General features: G+C 41.1%; 1 protein-coding gene across 5 annotated transcripts in view; it reads left to right on the forward strand.

The window, feature by feature from the left end:
• The window catches only part of THUMPD2 (THUMP domain containing 2), a 45667-nt gene extending 23479 nt beyond the window's left edge, over nucleotides 1–22188 (forward strand). For 3 of the 5 annotated variants that reach the window (XM_060026753.1, XM_060026754.1, XM_060026757.1), the window contains 4 exons: nucleotides 1665–1736; nucleotides 2230–2344; nucleotides 14775–14883; nucleotides 21244–22188. In XM_060026753.1, coding sequence (XP_059882736.1) covers nucleotides 1665–1736; nucleotides 2230–2344; nucleotides 14775–14883; nucleotides 21244–21568 — 621 coding nt within the window. In that variant the 3' untranslated portion in view covers nucleotides 21569–22188. The remainder of the gene's footprint in view (nucleotides 1–1664; nucleotides 1737–2229; nucleotides 2345–14774; nucleotides 14884–21243) is intronic. The other 2 variants (XM_060026755.1, XM_060026756.1) reach the window with 2 other exon arrangements.
• Nucleotides 22189–25718: the final 3530 nt, after the last annotated feature.

Consider the following 25718-nt stretch of genomic DNA (forward strand, 5'->3'; position numbering starts at 1 on the left):
CTAGGTCATTCCCATCAGCATGTACACATCTTGCAACTTAAAAAAGAATTAACCCTCTCCTGAACCCACATGCTCCATTAGCTACCACCCCCTTCTCTGCTTCCCTTTACAGAAAAACTTAAACTAGTTGTCCATATTTGGTGTCTACTTCTTCTCTTCCCACTCATTCTTGTGCCCACTTCCCTCAGGTTCTCATCGCCAACACTCCACTGAAACAGCTCATCTTGCTTAATCTACTAGCATGTGGACACTGTCATCACTCCTTCTTGAAATGGGTGTTTCCACTTCGTTTCGGGACCACTCTAGGTTCTACGTCAGGATGTGCTGCTGTCAGTGTGCACTGCTGAGTATTCATTTACCAAATGTCTGTACTTAGGAGATCACCGGCGTCCAGCCCATAGACTGTTCTTTTCTAACTTCTCTTGCTTCCTAGATGGCTTATCCAGTTTTGATGCTTTAAATACCATTTACAAACTAACAACCACGGTTCCCAAATTTATATCTGTGGCCTGAACCTCTCCTCTGAACTCCAGATGCTTAAGTCCACTTGACATCCATGCTTGGTCTAAGAGGTATCTCAAAATGAACATGTCCAGAACTATACTCTCGTCTCCTTTGTAGCTTTTCCTCCCCACACTTCCCAGCTCAGTAACAGGCAGCTCGTCTTCCTGATGCTCAGGTCAAAAACTTCAGTCACTTCAGACCGTTGTCATTCTTTAACACGCCACATGCAATCCATCCTGTTGGTTCTACCTTTAAAATATACCCAGAATCCAACTACTTCTCCCCACTTCCACCAGCGTCACTCTTTATTCAAGCCACCGTTATCTCTGCCTGGATTCCCTAACTAGCCTCCCTGTAACACTCTTGCCCTTCTGTGATCCGTTCTCAACAGAGCAGCCAGAATGATCCCTTTGAAATGTAACATCGTGTTACTCCTGCTTACTTTCCCTCCAACAGCTTCCCACCCTTCAGCATAGAACCAGACCCCTTGTAACACCTACGAGATCTGACGTGATGTGACCCCACCCCAGCCCCACTGCCCAGATGGGAGAGTTCTTAGTTTTTTCTCCGCACTTCCTGTTCTCCTCTCAAGTACAGATAGGATGACACTTTCCTGGCCCCTTCAAATTGTGTGTGTCCTGTGACTGACATGTCGGTGGAAATGATGTATGTCCCTTCCAGGTGGCACCTTTAAAAGCCAGTGCCTGATCTGTCTTGCTCTCTTTCCCTCTGCCACAGCGGTGGCCATGCTCCAGGTGGTGACCACTTCACTGTTTGACTTGCTGAGAGAGGAGCAGAAGCCCCGGGTGTCGTTCTGTGGGCTTGGAGCCTGAGCTACACAGTGTTTTCAACCTGTAGGGCTCGGTGGCTGTGACTGCACGCGGTGTAATGCAGCCCACCTGATGGAGTAGTCTGGCCACCTCTCTGACGTAATCACCACCTTGCCCCTCTCGCTCACTGTGCTTTGGCCACACTGGTCTCCTTCCTAATCTTTAAATGTGTCAAGCATACCTGCACTAGGGCTTTAACTACCTGAAATTCCTAATGAAGTATAGAAAGGAGTCTTTACTCTGAAATATTGATTCCTCAAGTGTTAGGTTTCTTTTATATTACCTATTATAATAGATTTAATGATAGCAAATCAACATTTCTGTCTATAGGCTGGTGCAGTTGTTTTAGATCCAATGTGTGGACTTGGAACAATACTTTTGGAAGCTGCTAAAGAATGGCCAGTAAGTTCTAAAGTTTGGTAAACCAGGCAATGTTTTACGTTAATCAGTGTGTGTGTGTATTCACTTACCAATTATTTACAGGTAGACTGTCTATTTAGGGATTATTTTTTAATTATACAAGTTGCTATATAACTGTAATAAAAATAGACTATGAAGGGTTAATTAAATTGCTGTGTTATTTCTTTAAACACTGTGAGAAATTTAGGAAAATATGATAGAAATACAATAATTAGTCATGACCTAGATTATATAAATCCCTAAATTCCTTAGACATTTGTAATTGTAAAATATTATTAACAGTTTTTAAAATTTTAACAAAAACTTCTGTTTTTTGCCCATGAATGTCATTTTAAAGAAATATTCTAAATTTGTTTTAACCTGAACTAACAAATCTATTAATTTCATTTTCATCATTGAAAATGCAAGTAGATTTTCTTAACTACATAAAATATGGGTTTATTTATACTTATAATATGAATTTCTTCCCTCACAGGATGTGTATTACATGGGTGCTGACGTCAGTGACTCACAGTTACTAGGTGCCTGTGACAATCTGAAAGCTGCAGGCCTTAAGGATAAAATTGAGTTACTTAAAGCCTCTGTGATAGGTAAGATATTAAAAATGCAAACATTTGGGGTAAATGAACATTTGCAAATACATTTAGGATCATAATATAAAACAAGACTCACTTTTCATATATAAAGGTTGAATTGTTTATACCCTGTAATATATCTGTGGCGCCAATACTCAGTGTACTTCCAATATGATAATTGTAACTTTTTAATTCTTCAAATGATTCATGATCAGGAACGGTATTTATGTAGTTTCCCTAAGCATGTAAGTAAAAGCATGCCTTCTTAAGATGTGTTGTTGCAGCTGAACCATTTCTCACATCATAACCAGGGATCACTTAGTATAGGCGTAAAATAAACAGAATAATAATAATAGCTCTGTGGATTCTTTCAGATAAAGTATATGAAATGTTTTGAATTATCTTACCTTCTCCTGTCTCATTGGACAGTATTCCTGTGATATAGGGAGTGAGGTGACCAACTATCCCAGTTTGCTAAACCAGTACTACTTTCAGGGCTAAAACTGGGAAAGTCTGGGGCAAACCAGGACAATTGGTCACTCTGTGAGGTAGAGGGAAACCATTACTCCCAGTTTACTGATGCGGAATCAGCAGCAAGAAACATGATGAGGAATCAAGTCTGTGGAGTCCAAAATAATATTTCCCTAAGGGCCAAGGTATTTAGACTGTTCGAGAGAAGGCTCACATTCCTTCTTTTTTTCCCTTAGTGCACCTTTCTCTCTTAAAAGTGACCACATTTAATTCCCAGCTAAGAAAATCGTATTCTCTTGACATGAGAATGAGAGAATAGGTGGTAGGTAAGTCCCAGTATTGAATCTGTAATCTAGAGGAACAGAATATTGTTTAAACAAATTTTTATTATAGTAGAAAAGTAGTAGAGATGAGTTATTAACAAGAAGAAAATATTAGGATAACTTTTATATAAATGCATAATAAAGCAGTGTCAGAGAAGAAACTGTACTATTGATTGAGATCGCATAGTTGTTTGCTATCAATGACTATCTTTTCAACCTTTCTGTCAAGGTTTTTAACGGGACTCTGCGCATAAGACGCAATTTTCTAGAGGAAGCCAAGGGGTGATTAGACTGAAATCAAGTTTTCATATACCCTAATTTCTTTAAGAAAGCTATTTTTTTGAGACCTCAAGAAAAATGGAATAGCTCTATAAGTTGTTCCAGAGCAGTGGTTTTTCATACCCTGTACAATCTCCAAAGTGCCTAAACAGCATGAGGAAGGAAGTACTGATTTGCCCATCAGAACGTTGCTGCGCTCCCAACTCCACTTTCATCAGTTCTCATGCTTGGGGCATTTCCCATAAGATTTCACTTTAAAATCAAGTATAACTGCTCACCTGTTATTAAAAAAAAAATTTTAAGAAGAAAGTTCTCTATGACACCAAATAGCCAAATAAATCCTACTTTTTTAAAAGATCACTCTAACTGCTGTGTTAAGAAGAGACAATAGTAGGGCAAGGATTGGAACAAAGAGACTAGTTACAAGACTATTGCAATAATCCAGGTAAGAAATGGTGGTGGCTTGGGGCAAAGTGATATTGGTGGAGGTGTTAAGTAGAGGTCAGAGATATGTATATATATTTTCTGAAGGTAGAACCAACAGGATTTGCTGGTGGATTAACTATGAGCAAAAGAACAAGGATGACTGAGCTTTCTGACTTGAGCAGCTAGAGGGTGGAGTTGGGGAAAACTGCAGGCGGAACAAGTTGGAGTTTGGGGCCTGTTCAGTTCCACGTGATGATTAGATACCACATGGAGAAGATGTCAGTGCAGTAGGTCAGTATACAGACCTGGAGTTTCTTAAGGGAGAAGATAGACATCCCTAGTATAGATAACATTTAAATCCATGAGATCACCTAGGAAATAAGTACAAATAGAGAAAAGAGAGGCTTTCTCTGAGGATGAGATGCTTAGAGTTCTGGAGGGTGAGAATCTAGTAAAGGAACAACCAGTGATGAGAAGGTAAGAGAGAATCTGAGGAAGAACCATCAGCTGTGTCAGATGCTGCTGGGCAGTGAAGCAAAATATGACCTGGCTGTTTCGGTGGAGCAGCGGGAACATAGACCTGCCCGCCTGAGTGGGTCCCGGAGAGAACGGGGGAAGGTAGCCTGCAGACGGCTGGCCCTGGTCGTTCTTTTGGGCAGTTTGACTGGTAAGGGGAGCAGAGAGATGGGGCAGTAATAGAAAGTGGTGAGATTAGGGATCAAGCAGGGATTTTTTGAAGATAGAATTCACTTTTTTAAAAAAAGTACAACATGTTCTTATGCTAAAGAGAATGAACAGATAAACAGGAGAAACTCGACAGTGTAGGAGAGAGAGAATTGCTCATCTGATACACTCACAGCCCCCAAGAAAGGATGGGACGCAGTGCACAAGCGGCAGGACGGGCACTCCTGGTGACGGGAAGGCAGAGCGCATGAGGATGGAAGTTGTAACAGGTCACACCAGACCAGGTGTGGCCACTGTAGTGCACATTCCCTCAGCCTTTGTTGAGGCTGGATATTATCGTTCTATTACGATTTTTTAAACTCTTTACAAATCTGGTAAAATATTGTAAAGTTTACCTTTAATTACTAGTGTGATAAACCCTTTTTCACTTTATGTCATTTGTAGATTTTTCTTTTGTGAATTACTGGTTTTCAAGATAACTTTCTGGAGGAAAGAATAAAACATCTGTTTTAAATTATTTTAACATCACAGCCTTTTAATATTAAAAGTCAGTCTAGGGGGATTATATATCTTGTGTACATAGGGGCCAATATTAACTATTTAATAAGTACCCCTTCGTTGCATGCCTCTACTTTAAAGGTGGACATTCTCGCTAGATACAAGTGTTTCTTTTTTTTTTTAACAACTTTATTCGAGTATAATTGCTTTACAATGGTGTGTTAGTTTCTGCTGTATAACAAAGTGAATCAGCTATATGTATACATATATCCCTATATCCCCTCCCTCTTGCGTCTCCCTCCCACCCTCCCTATCCCACCCTTCTAGGTGGTGACAGAGCACCGAGCTGATCTCCCTGTGCTATGCGGCTGCTTCCCACTAGCTATCTATTTTACATTTGGTAGTGTATATATGTCCATGCCTCTCCCTCACTTCGTCCCAGCTTACCCTTCCCCCTCCCCGTGTCCTCAGGTCCGTTCTCTATGTCTGCATCTTTATTCCTGTCCTGCCCCTAGGTTCATCAGAACCATTTTTTTTTCTTTTAGATTCCATATATATGTGTTAGCATATGGTATTTGTTTTTCTGTTTCTGACTTACTTCACTCTGTATGACAGACTCTAGGTCCATACACCTCATTACAAATAGCTCAATTTCGTTTCTTTTTATGGCTGAGTAATATTCCATTGTATATATGTGCCACATCTTCTTTATCCATTCATCTGTCAATGGACACTTAGGTTGCTTCCATGTCCTGGCTATTGTAAATAGTGCTGCAATGAACAATGTGGTACATGACTCTTTTTGAATTCTGGTTTTCTCAGGGTATACGCCCAGTAGTGGGATTGCTGGGTCATATGGTAGTTCTATTTTTAGTGCTTTAAGGAACCTCCATACTGTTCTCCATAGTGGCTGTATCAATTTATATTCCCACCAACAGTGCAAGAGGGTTCCCTCTTCTCCACACCCTCTCTGGCATTTGTTCTTTGTATATTTTCTTCATTAATTTGGTTTTACCTTTTAAAGCTCTAATCATAACTACAATTTAGAATTGTATTTCTACACAAGGATCTCCCACCTCTTACTATAATGAGAGTACATATGAACTTCAGAATCAAACTGAGTATAAATCCTGGATCCACTGTTATTTCTTCACTGTGGAGCCTTCAGCAAAACACTGGACCTCTCTGTATTTTCTCATCTATAATATGAAGCTAGTACCTACTTCATAGGGCCGTAGTGAGAATTTATTACGTAACTACATGGAGTCCAGTGTCTGAAACACAGCATGAATTAAAGACTTCTGTAAGCATGGATACATCTAGGAACATTAGTATTCAATGAAACTCCTACCGTGATTTGTGCTTTTGCAGAATCACTGTCTTTATTCTTTGTGTGCATTAATGGCCTTATTTTTTTCTACTTTTTTAGTAACATTCACTTTATCTTATAACCCTCTACTAATATAAGATGAGATAATCCTTTAACATGCAGAATTTTTGCACGTGTTTATTCGTAAGTTTTCATCATCATGAAAATTTGGAACCAAATGAATATTATGTTGCAGGCTGTCTTAGGAAATAATTAGTCACTGATTAGGCTTTTTTTAAATCTACAGAAATACTTACATTCTCGTATAATATATATACAGATTTGAGCAAAAGAAACACACGAATGATTAACTAAAATGACAAAATCATAGGCAGGTGAAAAAAGGGGAATGTTTTCACTCCTTCTAACTAGACATTCTGTAGCCTGTCACATTCAGTGAACGAGTGTATAATAAGATTATTGGTAATAACCGTGCTTTGTTCTCAGTCACATCTCTGCCTTCGTCTCTACACTTGTAGATATCAGGCATATGCTTTTTTCTACACCCGTAAGCTCCACATAATGTGGTGGTTGCATTTTGTTTCTTATTAGTGTGAGTTTTCCTCTAATACCAGTCCTGCCCCTGCTCACCTGGCCCTCGGTGTTCTAGTCAGGTGTGTTGTGACTCACACCATATCCTGCAAGATTCATGAAGCTGCCAGGATGCCCTGGCATTTGGGGAGTCAGGGGGAAGTGTAGGAAGTGATGGGTTAGGTGTGTGTGAAATATGTGTGGGAAATAGGGGGTAAGAAGCTCACCATAGAGTTTGAGTGTTTTTGCTACAATGGCTTTATGGTTTATCATATGGTGTAAATCCCTTTTTATTATCTGGTAATGCTACTATTCTGTAACAAACTCTTTCAGCAGCAGTTAGGTTTTAAAAGTGCATATTTAATGAAAAAGTTTATATTTCTCAAGAAAGCTGTTGATGAACAGATAACTTGAGTAAAATGTTTATTACCATTTATCATCCACTGTGAGGGCCATGATGATAGCACTAATCCAATGAAACAAATCTGTTCATAGAAGCATCTAGCATTTACTTCAAAACTTAGTCATTATTTTAAGGAGACTGAGCCACAATTAAGTATTTATCACATGCAGCTGAAAGAACTGCATTTAAATGTCACTCTGTGAAGCATGACTTTTCATTTAGATCAAGTGACCACTCTTCTAAATTAATTTTGCTCATTTTCAATTCCAAATTTCCTTATGTACATAAATAAAATGAAGCTATAGCTATTAATATGTTGGCTCCATTAGCAGAAGACCTCTGCAGAAAGGTAAATGTTGCCATTTTTGTATCCGTGTTATCAGATGCTTCAAAAAGATCAGCTAAGTCAATTCCAGTAGTGGTTTAGCTTTTTTTCCCCCCCAATTCTTGGAAATTTAGGAAGTTTTTTCTGTCAGAGATGAAACATCTTTCATTATTTTGAATGCTGCTGTAAATTCAGCTCAGCACTGCATGTGTGTCTGTTTATGCATTATTTGGTGGACCACAGCATCATGGTGAAAATTAATGTTCTTATTAAATAAAGTAACCTGTGAAGCAGAAATGTACTTGGAATTTGACATGGTACCTACATAATTCATAGTTACCTCCAAACAAGCTGTGATGTTCTGAATTGAAATAGAAACTTAAGTTATCAAAATAACAGACTTTAAAAAAAAAATTTTAATATACGCAGAGTAACTGAACTGCAGGCTATCTGTGATAAAGATGGTTGAATGCAAAAAAAGTAATTCAGCATGACCGTACACGCTTTATTTGCTTGCCCATCATTAGGTAGGTTTAAAAATGTTTAAGCCTTTCAAGAATATAAAATGGGAAAAAGACAGTCTCTTCAGCAAGTGGTGTTGGGAAAGTTCGACAGCTGCATGTAAATCAATAAAGTTAAAACACATCCTCAGACCATGCACAAAAATAAACTCAAAATGGCTTAAAGACTTACACATAAGACACGACACTATAAAATTCCTAGAAGAGAGCATAGGCAAAGCATTCCCTGACATAAATTGTACCAATGTTTTCTTAGGTCAGTCTCCCAAGGCAATAGAAATAAAAACAATAACAAATGGGACCTAATCAAACTTACACGTTTTTGAACAGCAAAGGAAACCATAAAAAAAAAAAAAGACAAAAAGACAACCTACGGAATGGGAGAAGATATTTGCAGATGATGCATCTGACAAGGGCTAAATCTCCAAAATATACAAACAGCTCATACAACTCAACAACAAAAAAACAACCCAATCAAAAAAGTGGGCAGAAGACCTTAATAGACATTTCTCCAGAGAAGACATACAGATGGCCAGTAGGCACATGAAAAGGTGCCCAACATCACTAATTATTACAGAAATGCAAATCAAAACTACAATGAGGTACCACGCCACACTGGTCAGAATGGCCATCATTAAAAAGTCTGCAGGGCTTCTCTGGTGGCGCAGTGGTTGAGAGTCCGTGTGCCGATGCAGTGGACACAGGTTCGTGCCCCGGTCCAGAAAGATCCCACATGCCACGGAGCAGCTGAGCCCGTGAGCCATGGCCGCTGAGCCTGCGCGTCTGGAGCCTGTGCTCCGCAACGGGAGAGGCCACAACAGTGAGAGGACCACGTACCGCAAAAAAAAAAAAAAAAAAAAGTCTGCAAACAGCAAGTGCTGGAGAAGATGTGGAGAAAAGGGAACCCTCCTACACTGTTGGTGGGAATGTAAGTTGATGCAGCAACCATGGATAACAGTATGGAGGGTCCTCAGAAAACTAAAAATAGAATTACCATGTGATCCAGCAATCCCACTCCTGGACATATACTTGGACAAAAGTATAATTCAAAGAGATACATGCACCCCTGTGTTCATAGCACTATTCATAATAGCCAAAACATGAAGACAACCTAAATGTCCAACGACAGATGAACGGCTAAAGACGTGGTACATGTATATACAATGGAATATTACTCAGCCGTAAGAAAAGAATGAAATAATGCCATTTGCATCAACATGGATGCAACTAGAGATTACCATACTAAGTAAAGTAAGTCAGAAAGAGAAAGACAGGGACTTCCCTGGTGGGGCACTGGTTAAGAATCTGCCTGCCAGTGCAGGGGACATGGGTTCAAGCCCTGGTCCAGGAAGATCCCACATGCCACGGAGCAACTAAGCCTGTGCACCACAACTACTGAGCCTGCGCTCTAGAGCCCCCAGGCCACAACTACTGAAGCCCGCGCACCTAGAGCCTGTGCTCCGCAACAAGAGAAGCCACCACAATGAGAAGCCCACGCACCACAACGAAGAGTAGCCCTCACTTGCTGCAATTAGAGAAAGCCCACGCTCAGCAACAAAGACCTAATGCAGCCAAAAGTAAAATAAATTTATTTTTTTAAAAAAGACAAATACCATATGATATCACTTATATGTGGAATCTAAAATGTGGCACAAATGAACCTATCTACAAAACAGACTCACAGACATAGAGATCAGACTTGTGGTTGCCAAGGGGGAAGGGGGAGGGAGTGGGATGGACTGGGAGTTTGGGGTTGGTAGATGCAAACTATTACATTTAGAATGGATAAACAACAAGGTCCTACTGTATAGCACGAGGAACTATATCCAATCTCCTGGGATAAACCATAATGGAAAAGAACATAAAAAAGAATGTATATATGTGTATAACTGAGTTACTTTGCTGTACAGTGAGATTGGCACAATATTGTAAGTCAACTATACTTAAATGTTTTAAAAAATGTTGAAGCCTTTGAAGAATTACTTTGTAAATCAGCCAGGGTATCTTATAATTGTGCTATAAACTTTTTAAAATAAACAAGTTGCCTAATTGCAGTTGCATTTTTTTCAAAATTCATTGGAAATCTGTAATCAAAGAACTCAACAAATGGAGTGCCAAAAACCTTAAGTTTCTGAAAGTTTTGATGAATCGCAGTTATTAAAAACAAAACTGGCAACTGGACATTAAAATCTATCCCTACAATCACCAAGGAAGAAATGAACAAATTAAAACAGTGACAGCTCAATTATGCACAGTATTTATTCTGAAATTTGTAAATACACCTTGGGTATATTATAGGAAGAATCTTCTAATGGCTTCCTTATTTTAATTGGATAAATGTATATTCTAGAATGGAATGGAATGAAATTGAGAAGGCTTAGATTTTATAGCCTCTAAATTTGGCATAAAAATTAAAAGAATGATAGAGACAACTTAATTGCGTTTTGTGTTGTGAAAATATTTGTCAAAGGCACTCTGAATGGAGAGACTGTGAACCAGAGGGCTGAGATATTTACACTTTCCCTATGAAAAAAAATAGAATTGAGAGTCTCCTCCATATAGCAGAATTTACTCTGAGCTCTACCGTACTATCAACCGTAAAAATGAAACTTTGAAGAATGTTGCAAGCAACTGTACGAAAAATTTTAGAAGTCCATATTAAAAAAAAAAAAAAACCGGGCTTCCCTGGTGGCGCAGTGGTTGGGAGTCCGCCTGCCGATGCAGGGGACGCGGGTTCGTGCCCCGGTCCGGGAGGATCCCACGTGCCGCGGAGCGGCTGGGCATGTGAGCCATGGCTGCTGAGCCTGCGCGTCCGGAGCCTGTGCTCCGCAACGGGAGAGGCCACAACAGTGAGAGGCCCGCGTACCGCAAAAACAAAACAAACAAACAAACAAAAATACTACCTTCTTCTGAAAAATGCCAGTGATGACATGGTATTAGAGCTGATGCATCCAAGAAACTGCTCAGCATGTGAGTACAGACCATAAATAAGTATTTCACTTATTTTTAATGTTAAATAATATTTTAAGTTTTTATTTAAAAAAAAAACTTCAGGGCTTTCCTGGTGGCGCAGTGGTTGAGAGTCCACCTGCCGAGGCAGGGGAAACAGGTTCGTACCCCGGTCCGGGAAGATCCCACATGCCGCGGAGCGGCTAGGCCTGTGAGCCGTGGCCACTGAGCCTGCGCATCCGGAGCCTGTGCTCCGCAACGGGAGCGGCCACAACAGTGAGAGGCCCGCGTACTGCAAAAAAAAACTTCACTAACACAACATTGTAAATCAACTACAATAAAAAAATTATTTTAAAAAAACTTCACTATGCCAGATATGTTATTTTTTAGGTTCACCATAATAATAAACCAATTTGTTAGACAATAAATATCTCAAAAAGTATATAATTTTATTTCTAACCTCTTTGTTCTCAAAAATGTTTCTGTTTGCTATAATGGAAGAGAATCTGGAAAAGAATACATATATATATTCTTTTATATATATATTTATACATATATAAAAACTGAATCACTGTGCTATATACCTGAATCATTCAATCAACTACACTTCAATAAATAAATAAAGATTTCTGTTTGGACTATAAATTAAATGGTGACCAGATCCAGATGCCAAACTACATTTTGCATATTCAAGACTCATTATGGATTAAGAAGACAGATTGAAACTTCAGCTTCATTGAAGTATTTGTATTCTCTTGTATTTAATGAAATCAGAAAAAGAATAGTATAAATAAAAGGGAAAAATTTCACCAGCAGCAACCAAATAAGGAAAGCGCATAATCTAATGCAATAAACTTCAAAATCTGGCCGTGATGGAAAGAAACAAAATGGTAGAGCAATAGCCAGTGGAATAGTGGCTACCTACAAGGTTACTGAGGCAAAGTGGGACCCAGAAATATTGCGCCCAACCAAGATGTCATTTTAGTATAGAGATATTTTCAAATATAAAAAGGTTCAGGCAACATTTCACTAATAAGCACTTTTGAGGGGGGAAAAAAATTAATAAAATCCAGATATTTAAGAGAGAACCAACTGAGGAGTAGAGAAAGCCAAAGTAAAATGGTCATGAGGATTGGATCAAATACACAACTAATTTTGAACACCTGAGAATTACAGGACAGAATGCCATTGTTATAAACCTGGACGATGGAAAGAATAACAAACAGAAGTACAATTAAAGAAAATAGAAAAAGGGCGTGCCCAATTTTATAAAAGTGCTCAATTTACCTTGTCTCTTGTCTAAGTAGACACAAAGAAAGATATCTTAAAGGCTCTTAAAACCTTTTGGAATAAAACATCTTAGGGCCATAATCCTGGTTTTAAGCAGTTCTTACTCATTTTTCTCCCAGAAGGAGGGAGTAAATAGGACAGTTTTTGTTTAAGACATACCAGTCTTTTAAAAATTTTTTCATGTTCTTGAATCATCCTGCAAAGATGTAAAAAAGAGATGATTTACTTGTTTGTTTTGAGTTCTGTTTCTATTTCAGAATTTTATCTCCTTAATTACAAACTCTTTGTTCACAGACAGTTTAAACATTTAATAATTTAAAAGATTTTACTGCGTGTTTAATCTTACGGGTCAACTGCTTGTGATTTTCGGAGTTTCTGCATCAGAAACTCTGGAGGCGGGGCCAACAGTCTGTGTTCCACCAAAGCCCTTCAGTCGATTCTGATACGCACTAAATAGGTTTGGCTGGAGGCCCCGAGAGTTTGCATTTGTAGTTCCCAGGTGATACTGATGCTGCTTCTCTAGGGACACACTTTGAGAACCACTGCTAAAGGGAAGGTGAGTTGGAAAGAGGCCCATCTGGAAGTAGTTGCCCCCCCTAGGCCTTTGAGGCGCTGTGACAAGGACTTGCGAAGTTCTGCAGAGCTTCCCTGAAGGATTCTGACCCACTGGTCTCCACCTGGCTGTCATCTCCTTATACACCTCAGAGAGGACATTGTAAATAATGACAATAGCTGACAGTTACTGAGTGCTCTTTACATGCCAGGCACTGTTTTACATACTTTCCGTGAGTTCCTCGCTTGTTAACTTCTGAGATGGGTAGTCTTATCCCATTTTACAGATGAGAAAACTGAAGCAATAATTTCCCAAAGTCGCATAGCTAGTAAGTGGCAGAGCCAAATGCAAGCTGTCTGACGCCAGAGGCTACACAACAAAAGCCACATCAACGAAAGTTCAGATTATTTTATGTTCTATTGGAAGATAGCACCACTCAGTTCTAGAACTTTGTAAAAAGTTACTCTCTTCTATCTCGAAGTTTATTCCTTCAGCTTCTAAAATGATTTAAAGCAGTTCAGCAAATTATATGATACAGGGTAGAAAAGTTGCAAATAAAAATAGACACCAACCAGAAGGGGAAAAAATGTTACCAAATCTGAAGATGGGCAGCTCATGTATGTGCGTGTTTAAGTAGACAAAAGACTTGGGCTCAATCTCAGGAGTAAGTTACTGCCTGGTTCCTCGTGTAGAAACGTTTGATAACCATGTCTGTACATTGTCTTCAGTAGTTTCACAAAAAGTATAGTTAACAGTGTTCAAATGGATGTGTCCCATATCAGTAACCTAAAACCAAAGGCATGAAGTCAAAACGTGACATGGAGAAAAGATTTCCTGCCTAGTCCGAACAGAATATTATCCCGTTACTTGTTTTCTAACAGCCTGCTCTTCTACTAATCTCGGGTAAGGTCAGAACTAGGAAAGATCAGCAAGTGTTCATTAGACTCTCCCAGATAACAGGATTTTTTATTTTGTTTTTAAATCTCCCGCCAACAAAAATTTGTATTGTATTCAGATAGTAAAGAGTATTTAAATTCTATTGCGCTTCTATAGAATTAGATGCTTTCCAAAATAAAAATGGTTATCTAACTTAGTTTAGATGGTGGTGGAAGTAAAATAATTGGAAAGTGAAAAGTTTACTCAGAAAATGTGGAAGTTAAGATTGGGTGTAGGTAAGATTACCTTATGGTAATCTGATTTCTGAGAATAAGATGTAAAGTTGAGAAGGAAATTTGGATTTGATAATCAAACACTGTATTTTGTTTTAGAGATGATATTCATTTTGTTGATTATTGATTGTTTGGCCTTTTCTCTAGTCTTAGGACTTAAGTAGATGTTCTTAACCCTTTGGGTCTCCTTTAAAACCACAATGAAAGCTATGGGCCACCTCTCTTAAAAACAAATAGATCATGCAAAATTTTATATATGATCATGAAAAGAAAAATGAAAGTTATAGGACGTAATTTTGTAAAAGGTCTTTCTAGACATCCTAATATATTTCTTCTTGGATCTAGTAATTATCTATTCATGTAATATGTTTAAAGAGTTGAATTTTCTGGTTAATTTAAAATTCTGCTTATGTCATATTTTATTATACCAATATAAAAAAAATACTTTTCAAAGAACGGAATACAACAACTATGCCATATATCTTTGGTGATTATGAAAGCCTTTCAGGATCTTGTAATTCCTTAGAAACAGTATTAGCAACCCAAAATTTTATTTAATATGCAAAAATAATCCAGTGTACTTCAGTTTTCTCATACTTAGGTTGCAGATGTTTGAACTTACTGTCATCAGATTCTCTCATTTTTGTGTTTCAGAATTACCACTGCCTTCAGAAAGTGTCGATACTATTATTTCCGATATTCCATTTGGGAAAAAGTTTAAGTTAGGAAAAGACATCAAACACATTATACAAGAAATGGAAAGGTGAGCTGTTGAATTTATTTCCACAATTTTTGAGCTATTGGGCATTTAACCAGAATGTATCGTAGCTCTTAAGATTTGATTGCATTTTAGTAATTTCCCAATTTTTATAGCTTGATTTTCTAAGGTTTCAAATCAGAAGTTTATAATTGAAATAGTTATTCTATATCATCATACTATAAGTTTATTCAGGAAAAGATATTAATTTTTCATTACTGCCTGAAATTTGAATATGTAAAACAATGACATATTTCAGTTTCTGAGCTAGTTAATTTACGTATTTACTTCTAATTCTCCCCAAAACCCTACCTCCTTTGTGTTAATCCCCCACACTTTACTGGAGAGAACCTGGGACCCAGAAAGATGATCTTTCTCAAGATCACAGAGCTACTAAGGAGCAGAACAGAATTTACATACAGAACATTCAGTCACATAGAATGGACACTTTCATTGTTGATTGTTAAATGAAAATGCAAAGGTGCTATTCATGTAGTGATTCTCAGGTCAACCTCAGGGAAAGTATTTCTTGGAGAGGTTCAAACAGTGAGGCCTGAATATGTATTTTCCTGATCATTTCAGTTGATAAAAGGGAGAACCTTTCACAGAGGAAAGAAAGGACATGGATAAGGAGTCAGTTCATATTAAATTGTCTCCACTGAGCATTTGATGGTGCAGGATAACATACACGGTCACGAGCCTGTGTGTAACCCTGTTACGCAGTTACCTAACTCATGACATCACCTGGGATCTCAGCACCTGTAATTCAGACATTTCCTGAGCTCCTATATCCCCTTATATGTGCCTGACAGCACATTCCCCTCGAGATTTTGTAACTCTGACTTCATTTTAATATCATTTCAGGAGCTTCTGAAAAATACTGATGCCCATCCTCCACTCTTCCCCACCGAGGCTAACTTAACTGGTCCAGGGTAGAATCTGGGCGTTGGTATTTCTTAATGGCCCCCCAGGTGATTCTGTTGTGCCACCAGGGTTAATAAGCACAGCCTTTGCTGGCGAGGTAACTCACCAGGTATACTATGAAGCCAGCTCATTGTGAGATACTACTCTGGGAGCATGTTACACTTAATATGGAAATTTACAGTTAACCTGAACTTTGCACCAGAGATGGTGGCTTAGCCTACCTGACGATCTAGTGCTGTGTATTTTAAACATTTCCACAAGTCAGTGGAGGGCAGTGTTTGGAGTACACAGTCTTTTCAGCTTTAGTAAAATTAGACCAGCCTCACCTTCTCTACACCAGTTTTGGTTTTTGTTCTAGGTAACTGAAAATGAGGCAGTGATAGATATGACTGCCCTCACATTGTTTCAGGAAATTTAAATCTTTACCTGAGAGTCAGGAAGACATTCAAGATTTCCCACATAATTCAGGGGCCTCCATAGAGTCAGTTCAAAGTTTATGTATTTGTACATAAGGAACTTTCCCTGCTCCTGTGACCAAGCTTCCTTGCCACCTGCCCTCAGCCTTTATCGTTTGGCCTTTGACTTTTCTGGTTTGAGGTTTTATACAGGCCGTGTAGTGTAATGTAGTGGTGAAGATCACGGGCTTTGAAGCCAGAATACCTGGGCTGTAATCTTGGCCCTATTACTCAATAGATCTCCTGTCACAGGCACGTTGCTTAACCACCCTGCGCCTAATCTTTAAATAATAATACCTACTTCATAGTATTGTCCTGAAGAGTCAGTGGATTTAAAGCTCTTAGAACAGTGCTAGGCACCTAGAAGGGCTGTTAGCTCTTTTTTAGTGTAAACCACTTCCAATGCTTTGGGAAAGTAGATGGGGATGTATATAAATATATATAAGTACACATACCTTTTTTTCCCAGTGGTTTACCAATAGTTTAAGACTCTAGATAGAAAATGGAAGGGAATGGAGGGGGAATTGTGTTAGTAAAAATAAGAAAAAATACAAGAGGTCAGTAAACCTGTTTACAATAGGCAATGGAAATAGTTGGCCCTGAATGTCAAACAGCACTGGATTCTTCAGGAAAGAACATGCAATCAGAATTTTAAATTCCCAGACAGATAATTGCGCTGGTCAATTATTTCCTCCTTCAATTTATTTCAGCAATAACAATTTCACGTATGTAAAGTGCTTCAGAGAAGTATAATATTTGCGCTTTCCTCTCAAATACAACCATGTAAAACAGATGAGCAAAATTAGAAATTAAATTTGCTAAGCTTCAAGGAAGAAGTCACTACATCCCCAAAAGACTTGAGGTGGATTCATGGAAGAAACCTGATTTCAATGAAATTTAGAAATTTGCAAAGAATAAAAAAGGAGACCACACCATGTTTTATACATACAGATATTCAACAAGTATTTCTTGAGTAAATAGTGAAGCAAAAAGCGTGTTCAAAAAACAGTGAGTAGGACTTCCCTGGCGGCGCAGCGGTTGAGAATCCCCCTGCCAATGCAGGGGACACAGGTTTAAGCCCTGGTCCGGGAAGATCCCACATGCCACGGAGCAGCTAAGCCTGTGCGCCACAACTACTGAGCCTGCGCTCTAGAGCCCACCACAACTACTGAAGCCCACGCGCCTAGAGCCCATGCTCCCAACAAGAAGCCACCGCAATGAGAAGCCCTCGCACCACAACGAAGAGTAGCCCCCGCTCGCCAGTTAGAGAAAGCCGGCGCGCAGTAACGAAGACCCAACACAGACAATAAACTAATTAATTAATGTTAAAAAAAAAAAACCTCATTAAAAAAAAAATGAATATACCAGACTGCTTGGAACAGAGATTAGTGGTAGAAGGTTAAGGCCTAATGCCTTCCAAGTTCAAATAATTTGGGTATTTGTATCACCTACCCCTAGTCTTGCAGGTTCACACGCAAAAGAGAAATCTCTTTTGTGTTGTTTGATGCAGAGTTTCCCCCAACTTATTGACCACATAATTCTTGGGGTTTTTTTTTTAGCAAGAAATAATCTCTCATACTACACTAGTGTTCAGAGGAATACAATTTGGGAAATGTTGCTTTATAATTTCTGAATAGCTTTCTTAGTAAGAAATTATGTGTATATGATCATGGAAAGTTGCCTAGAAGAACATTTATCAAAAATGTTCATCTCTGAGTGGCAGGATTTCAGGTGATTTTTACTTTCTTATTTTCTCCATTATGTGAAAAAATTTATAGTAAATTAATTGGTGAATGTCCTGCTAGACATTATTCCATGGACATACACACAAATAGATAACATGTTTTCAATTCTAGCCATACATAAATAGGATCATCCTTAATTTACTGCACTGTATAACCTTTTTTTTTTCCACTCAAAAAATATGTCATGAGAGCTTCCCTGGTGGCGCAGTGGTTGAGAGTCCACCTGCTGATGCAGGGGACACGGGTTCGTGTCCCGGTCCGGGAAGATCCCACATGCCACAGAGCGGCTGGGCCCATGAGTCATGGCCGCTGAGCCTGCGCGTCCGGAGCCTGTGCTCCGCAACAGGAGAGGCCACAACAGTGAGAGGCCCGCGTAATGCAAAAAAAATATATATATATATATGTCATGAATCTCCTTTCTGATCAGTTGTTATAATGTACCTGATACACCATTATGTAGCCCGTATACATAATAGGGATGAGCATTTAGGTGACCCCCACTTTTTCATTTTAATAAAGAACAACGCTCTGAACATCTTTGCACCAGTTTTTCAAACTTACTGTAATAACCAAGTTACTTAAAACCACGGTGCCTCAGTTTCTTCATCTGCAAAATGGCTGTGCTAACAGAATATACTTGAATTCTGAGGATTAAATGGTACATAATACAAAGCATTTAGCACAGCGGCTGGCACATAATAAGTACTCAATAAATATTAGCTGTCACTGCCATTATTGTCACTGTTATTATATTACTGCTTCTGCTTCTACTCTTATATCTTAGAATAATTTCCTAGAAGTGGGATTGCTGGGTCAAAGGTTATGTACATTCCATATTTTTGATACATTATTGCTAAACTACTGTCAAAAAAGTTATACCAGTTTTTGTCTTTGGGAGTACTCATTTTCTCCTAAATCTTGCCATCCTAAGTATGGTAGTCTTTTTATTTTTGTTAATGTGGTAGGTAAAAAATTATATCTCATTTATTATCTTAATGATGTTTTCTCCTGTGTGTTTAGAGATACTTGTATGGTTTTTGTTTCTGTCCCCTGGTACAGCCACATCTGTCCTCATCTCGCCCCCTCCTCTCCCAGTAGCCTGTGTTTTGGTTCCTACCTCCTCAAGGATCGTTCTCTGCCCACTTCTCATTCTTATCTTCAACCTGTTCATTCCTCATTCTTTCCAGATCCAGCCATCCCTTCCCAGGACACTTTTGTGGCCTTGCATATCCACCCGCTGTACTAGGCACTGGGGCTTTGGCTATGAACAGGACAGAGCCTCTGCCCACGTGGGGCTGGCACTCCAGCGTGGGAAGACAGATCATGAATAAATCAACAGGATAATTTCAGATCATGATTGATACCATGAAGGAAACTAAAAGGGACATTTTTGCCAGAGAGTGACTGAGAGAGAAGCAGTGGCTACCTTAGATAGATGCTCAGGAAAGGCCTCTCCAAGGAGATGGTGTTTGACCTCTGGGACAAGGGAGTGGCTGTCAGTGTCACACAAACAACAGGGTTGGACGTCCTGATGTGAGAAGGGAGGTTGGTGTGTGGAAAGCATAGTGGGCAAAGGGAAGCAAGCAAGTGGGAGTTGGGAGTGTCTTTGAAGTATAATGGAAGAGAGAGAGGTCTCAGGGATTTGCAGTTGTGTCCTGTGTGGAAACTGGGAAGGGGAGGTGGGGAGATGGCGACAGGAATGGGAACCAGGCCTGTCGGGTTGCGCTAGTTCAGGAGAAGCACGAGCGTAGGCTGAAGTGGATGAATCTGTGATGTCGTTTGGAGGCGGACTCGTCTAGACGGGCTGACTGTTTAGATAAGGGAAAGCTGCTTAAGCTCCTGACGTCTTTGCTGGGCGTGGCAGGGGGTTCCCGTTAAGTCTTGGTCCTCTAGCTGCCGCCCGGTTTCCTTACCTCTGCAGCCAAGCTACTCCAAAGAGAAGTCTATGCTCGCCGTCCCTGCTTCCTCACCTTCCCGCCCCCCATTGACTCCGACAGACCAGCATTGGCTCCTGCCCTCGACTAAGTCACTAATAACTTCTCATCCCCTCGTCGCTTGTTAGTCCCGTAGCATTTGACGCTGTTGGGACTCTTCATTCCTTTCTTGAAACTCTACTCTTCTGGCTCCCATGACATCACCGTGGTCCACACTTTCTCCCAGGCTGTTTCATGGGCTCCTCCTCCTTCCTTGAATGTTAAGTCTGTTCCTTGGCCCCTTGTCTCTCCTCTCTCTGTTCTGCCACCGCAGGTGATCTCGTGCCCCATTATGGCTTCATCTGCCGTTTACTGCTGGAAACTGTGAAATCCCCACCTCGAGCGCTGACCTTTCTCATCACCTGCAGGCTGGACGTCCAGCTGCCTGTCGGCCCCCAAGCTCGGCACAGCACAAATGGAGCTCTTGCCCTGCCCCTCCTCCCGGCCCCCTCTGACCTGCCCTTGAGCTGAAGCACTTCCAGTGCCTCCTGTTCTCCGCTGCTCCCTGTCTTGGCTCCTTTCGCGGCCTCCAGCGCCCCCCTTGCTCTAGTCCCGCCCTGTCCCTCGGCCCGGCCCACGCCTGCGTGTCCTTCACACCCGCTGCAGGTATTCTCATCCCCTGGGGATCTTCCCCACTCTCAGTGCTGGGTGTGGGCCCCACCTAAGGTGCTCCCACAGCACCTCACTCTTTCACTCTTCCCCTGCCTCTCTCCCACTGGTCAGTCCTCTCTTTAGCAACTCAGGGGACAGTATGTCCTTCATCACTTTTCCCACAGAAGTGCCCTACAGACTTTGGTCAGATGATTGAGAAAATGAATCCTTCTCCACAAGCTGACATTTCAAGGTCTTCCCCTCTTTTTCTGATCTTCCCTTTTGCCCTTTCTTTGTTCATGTCCTCACTCCTTCCTGGTGACTTTCTTCTGCCATCAGCCTGCTGCCTTTCACATGTGCCAATTCCTCGGGATTCTTTCATTTGCCTTTTCCTTTGTGCAATCATTTATTAAACTGTGACTACACATTACTTGGAGGCTTGCCTTTTAAACAGAGTAAAAATAGATAATTAAAGCAGATTTGTACTGGTGATTTCATAATTACTATAATGAATATGCATTATGGAAGATACCACCTAATTATCAAAATCCGCTCATTTAAATAGATAAAATTAAATTTCAGATTAAAAACACCAAGTATTTTAAACAAAGTGGGATTGTGTGTTGTCTACAAAGGGGGAAATACTCCCACCAATTACCATTTTTTTTTTTGTCACAGAGTGCTTCGTGTTGGCGGGACCATCGTGTTGTTGCTTAGCGAAGATCACCACAGGCGCCTTAAAAGTTGTGAAGAGAGCAGCGTCCCTTTGAATTCCAAGGGCAGCTGCAAGGATAAACCTGGAAGCACAGAGTGCTTGAATCCTGAAGAAAAAGCTGCCATATCAGAGCCAGCGTCATCTTCATTTGCAGCCAGTAACCAGGAGTGCTTGGACAGAATGCCACCATTCGGCTCTTTGGTGCCAGTGGAATGCTACAGAGTTAGCCTTGGAAAAACAGATGCGCTCATATACAAATATAAGAAGTCGCACTCCCCTGGGCAATAGCGGGCTTGCTACTCTGAGCCGCGTTCAAGTCCTTGTACGTCAGCTGTACGGAGTAGAAGATGGTTGTCTCTGGAATCTTGACAGTGCCAGAGGCTTCCAAGTAAACAGACTCCCCTAAGACAGGGCGGTGGCTGCTGGACACCTGTTCTTCATAAGAGCTTCTGTTTTACACTCTAAAGAGTGTTTCTGACAAAGAACAACTAATGGATATTTGAACTAAAGGACTCTTAAACTTCGCCTTCTGTCGGAATATGAAAAGGTCTGCTCTGCTTGCACTATTTATGAGCAGAAGATTCAACCTCAAAGCAAAAGTTTCAGAGGCTCAGCATAAAGTATATCTCACTCATCACAAGTTTAGTAATATTTTCACTGTCACATTTTTTGAAATGTAGAAACTTTTATGTTTTGATATAACTTTCTTTTGATTTTAAACTTGATTTTTTGCACCTGTCATTTTCTTCTCTGTTGGAATGAAAATACTTTTATCTGCAGTACATTTTATATGTCCCACATTATGTGAAACATCAGTGGGAATAATAATACGAATTAAGCCAATATCCTCCCACATGACGGAAGATAAACTTCGTATTTTTTGTGAAAGTATTAATAAATTGTCACCTCACTGTCATTTAATTTGAATGCATTCCTTGTATTCACTACTTAAAGAAACAGGAAATTGATGAAAAATATGATTTCGTTTTTTTCAGTAGCCCAAGGTAGTGACTTAGCTTTGTGGCTGCCTTGGTACCATCTGAACAACCTGTCCACGCCGGGGAAAACTCTCACCTTGTGAATCCCACCTCTCCAAAACAGAAGCAGAAACCTGTTTTCCAGCTAGGGTGTGGCATGTAACCTAGGCCCAGTGTCAAGGTCCACTGGTCAGTGTGGGGCGAGTGTGGCACAGGCGATACGTGGAATTTTTACCTGGGAGCGTGGGCCCATCGCATGTTTATACGGTAAATATTTATTGCAAACCTCCTATCTGCCAAGGCACTGTTCTAGGCCCTTGGAGCGTATCAGTGAACCAAACAGATCCCTGCCCTCGTAGGACTTAAATCTAGTGGGGGAGACAGATAAGAAATGATAGACATAACAGGTAATTTATTTGATAGGTTAAAAGATGAGGGGCCTTGCAGAGGGAGCAGTGATTAGGGGCGCACAGGAGGATGGGGACAAGTGTTTTGCATTCTTTTTTTTTTTTTTTGCGGTACACGGGCCTCTCACTGTTGTGGCCTCTCCCGTTGCGGAGCACAGGCTCCGGACGCGCAGGCTCAGAGGCTATGGCTTACGGGCCCAGCCGCTCCGCGGCATGTGGGATCTTCCCGGACCGGGTCACAAACCCACGTCCCCTGCATCGGCAGGTGGACTCTCAACCACTGCGTCACCAGGGAAGCCCCCTTGCATTCTTAATAGAGAATGTGAGATTTGAGGAAATATGTGATGAGCATGGAAGAGTGTCCAGGCATATGGAACAGCCATTGCAAAGGCCCTGTGGCAAGAGGGTGGCTGATGTGTTTAAGGAACAGCAGAGAAGCACCAGTGGCTGGAGTAGAGTGAGTGGAGGGGAGAAAGAGGGGTTAAAGAGGAAGTGAGTGGGGGGGGGAGGGGGGCAGGTTAGATCGCATAGGACCTTGAAGACTGTTAGAAGGCTTTGACTCAAAACCACTGTAGAGTTTTGAACAAGTCGCAATCTAACATACATTTTACAGGATCACTGTGACCACTGTGTTGTGAATCAATTGGAGGGAGGCAAGGTGGGAAGTAGAGAGGCCAGTTGGGAGTTTTTTGCAATAATCCAGTTTTTTGCAATAATCTTGTCCCGGGGCAGTAGCAGTAGAGGTGGTAAGAGGCAGCTGGATCCTGGGTATATTTCGCAAGTAGAATCAGCAGGATCTGCTGATGTGTTCGATGTGTGGCGTGATCAGTGGAGAAGAGGCAGGAATAACTATAAGATTTTTGGCCGAGCACCTGAAACAGTGGAGTTTCCTAGTCAACTGATTAAGGAGAGACTACTGGAGGGCCGGGCTTGGTGGGAAATACCAGAAGTTTCGCTTCAGACTTGCTCAGTTTGAGATGGGCATTAAACATCCAAGTGCAGGTGCTCAGTAGGCAGTTGAATATACAGTCTGCAGTTTAAGCCAGACGTCTGTTCTGGAGACAGGAATTTGGGAATTTGCAGCGTAAAGGTGCCAGGAAACTGGATGGGATCACCAAAGGATGGAGTGGAGGAAAGAAGGGAAGAGGACCCGGGCCAAGCCCTAGTTTCCTCCAACAGAAGAGGGATCTGCAAGGGAGACTGAGAAGGAACAACCAGTGAGGCAGGAAGAAAACAAGAGCAGTGGCCTGGGAGGCAAATGAACAAAGAATATGGTGGAGAGAGTGACCAACTATTAAACGCTGCTAACCAGCCTAGGAAGAGAAGGACTGGAAACTGACTGTTGGATTTAGCAATGAGGAGGTCATGAGTGACCTTGACAATGGGAATTTTGATGGCGTGGAGAAGAAGCAAAACCACACTGGGTTGGGCTTCAGAGAAAATGGGAAAAGAGCCAGAGGTAGTGACTATAGGCAACTATTTCCACTAGTTTTGCTGAAAAGGGAGCAAAGAATGGAGGTAGTAGGTTGTGGCAGGGGACATGGAGTCGAGGGAGTGACTTTTTCTTAAGACGGGAGAAGTAGCAGCATGTTTTTTTTATGTTGAAGAGAATGTTGCAGGAAAAGCAAAAAGGTGATGAGCTAGGAAAAGGGAGATAAACACCAGAGCCATGTCCTTGAATAAGGGGATGAATCCACAGGAGGAGGAATTAGCTTTTGATAACAGCGTGAATAATTTCTCCATGGTTACAAGTGGGAAGAAGCATGCAGGCATTTCTGCCATAACAGGATAAATGTGCTCCTGAACATTTTTTCATTCCCAAACTCATGCACTAAAAATAACAATTTATGGAAAAAATAGCATTGGGGCAGACCATTCCAAACCTTTCCAACTCTGCAAACTGCACACTAGCAAAAGCACCAACAAACATAGTTTTTAAAAACTTTATACACCTAACAAATAAATGCATCAGAAAATAAAGGATTCCACCTTTCCAAGAAAAGGGCAAAGACAGCTTGCTAGAATTTGGTAGGAGGGTAGAAGCTGCTGAGTTACACAACAAGCACTTCCAAGACAGAACCTGCGGCCAAACCACCAAGACCTGGAAGGAGCAGTGAGCACGCATCACGTAAAGTACCTTATTCTTCTGCAGCTCCTCCGTTCAGCTCATCCTGTGGCTGTCCTGCACATTCGGCTGCTTTTATCTGGTGGAACAAAATAATGTGCTGGGGGAAAAAAATCACTTGTGATCCAACCCAATTTCCACATTACAGTGACATCATCCCCCTACTTAGCAATAATATTTAATGTCCATTACAGAAACACGCAGTGTAGAACAGACTGTAAGTGGGAGCAGATGCTGGAAGGTGGGCGGATGTGGTGGTGGAAGACCGTGGAAGTTCACTTCTGACTGTTTTAATTTTGTCAGTGAAAAAGTATGTGGTAATTTCCCCAGTTCCTGAGCCTGTAGTTGGAACGGTTCCCCTCGGCAATGAAAGAATCCGCACAATGGCTTCCGAACCCTGGGCCAAGGGTGTCTATTATTGGAGGACCAAGGTCACATACTCCCTAGGCTCCCCCTTCCTACCAAAATGGACAAACAAAAGCAATACTGTCTCTTTGTAGGAACCGCAGCTATTAGTGCCACCAAGAAGAAAGAGGCACGATGCTCAGTGGAGTTCTTCGGCATCTGAAGGCAAAGCTGTGTCAGCCTGGGGTCTGCTGCTTTGACTCATTTACTTTTTTTGTTTGTTTTTGTGGTATGCGGGCCTCTCACTGCTGTGGCCTCTCCCATTGCGGACCACAGGCTCCGGACGCGCAGGCTCAGCGGCCACGGCTCACGCGCCCAGCCGCTCCGCGGCATGTGGGATCTTCCCGGACCGGGGCACGAACCCGTGTCCCCTGCATCGGCAGGCAGACTCTCAACCACTGCGCCACCAGGGAAGCCCTCATTTACTTTTAATGGAGGCCTGAGCAGGGGAGGGCTCTCTCGCTGGTCCAGGCACACTGTAAGCATCTCTGCATTTTGCCAGGAGGACCCAGGAGATCTAATTA

This window comes from Delphinus delphis, chromosome 12 (genome assembly GCF_949987515.2).
Source record: "Delphinus delphis chromosome 12, mDelDel1.2, whole genome shotgun sequence".
In the NCBI taxonomy this organism is placed as follows: Eukaryota; Metazoa; Chordata; class Mammalia; order Artiodactyla; family Delphinidae; genus Delphinus; species Delphinus delphis.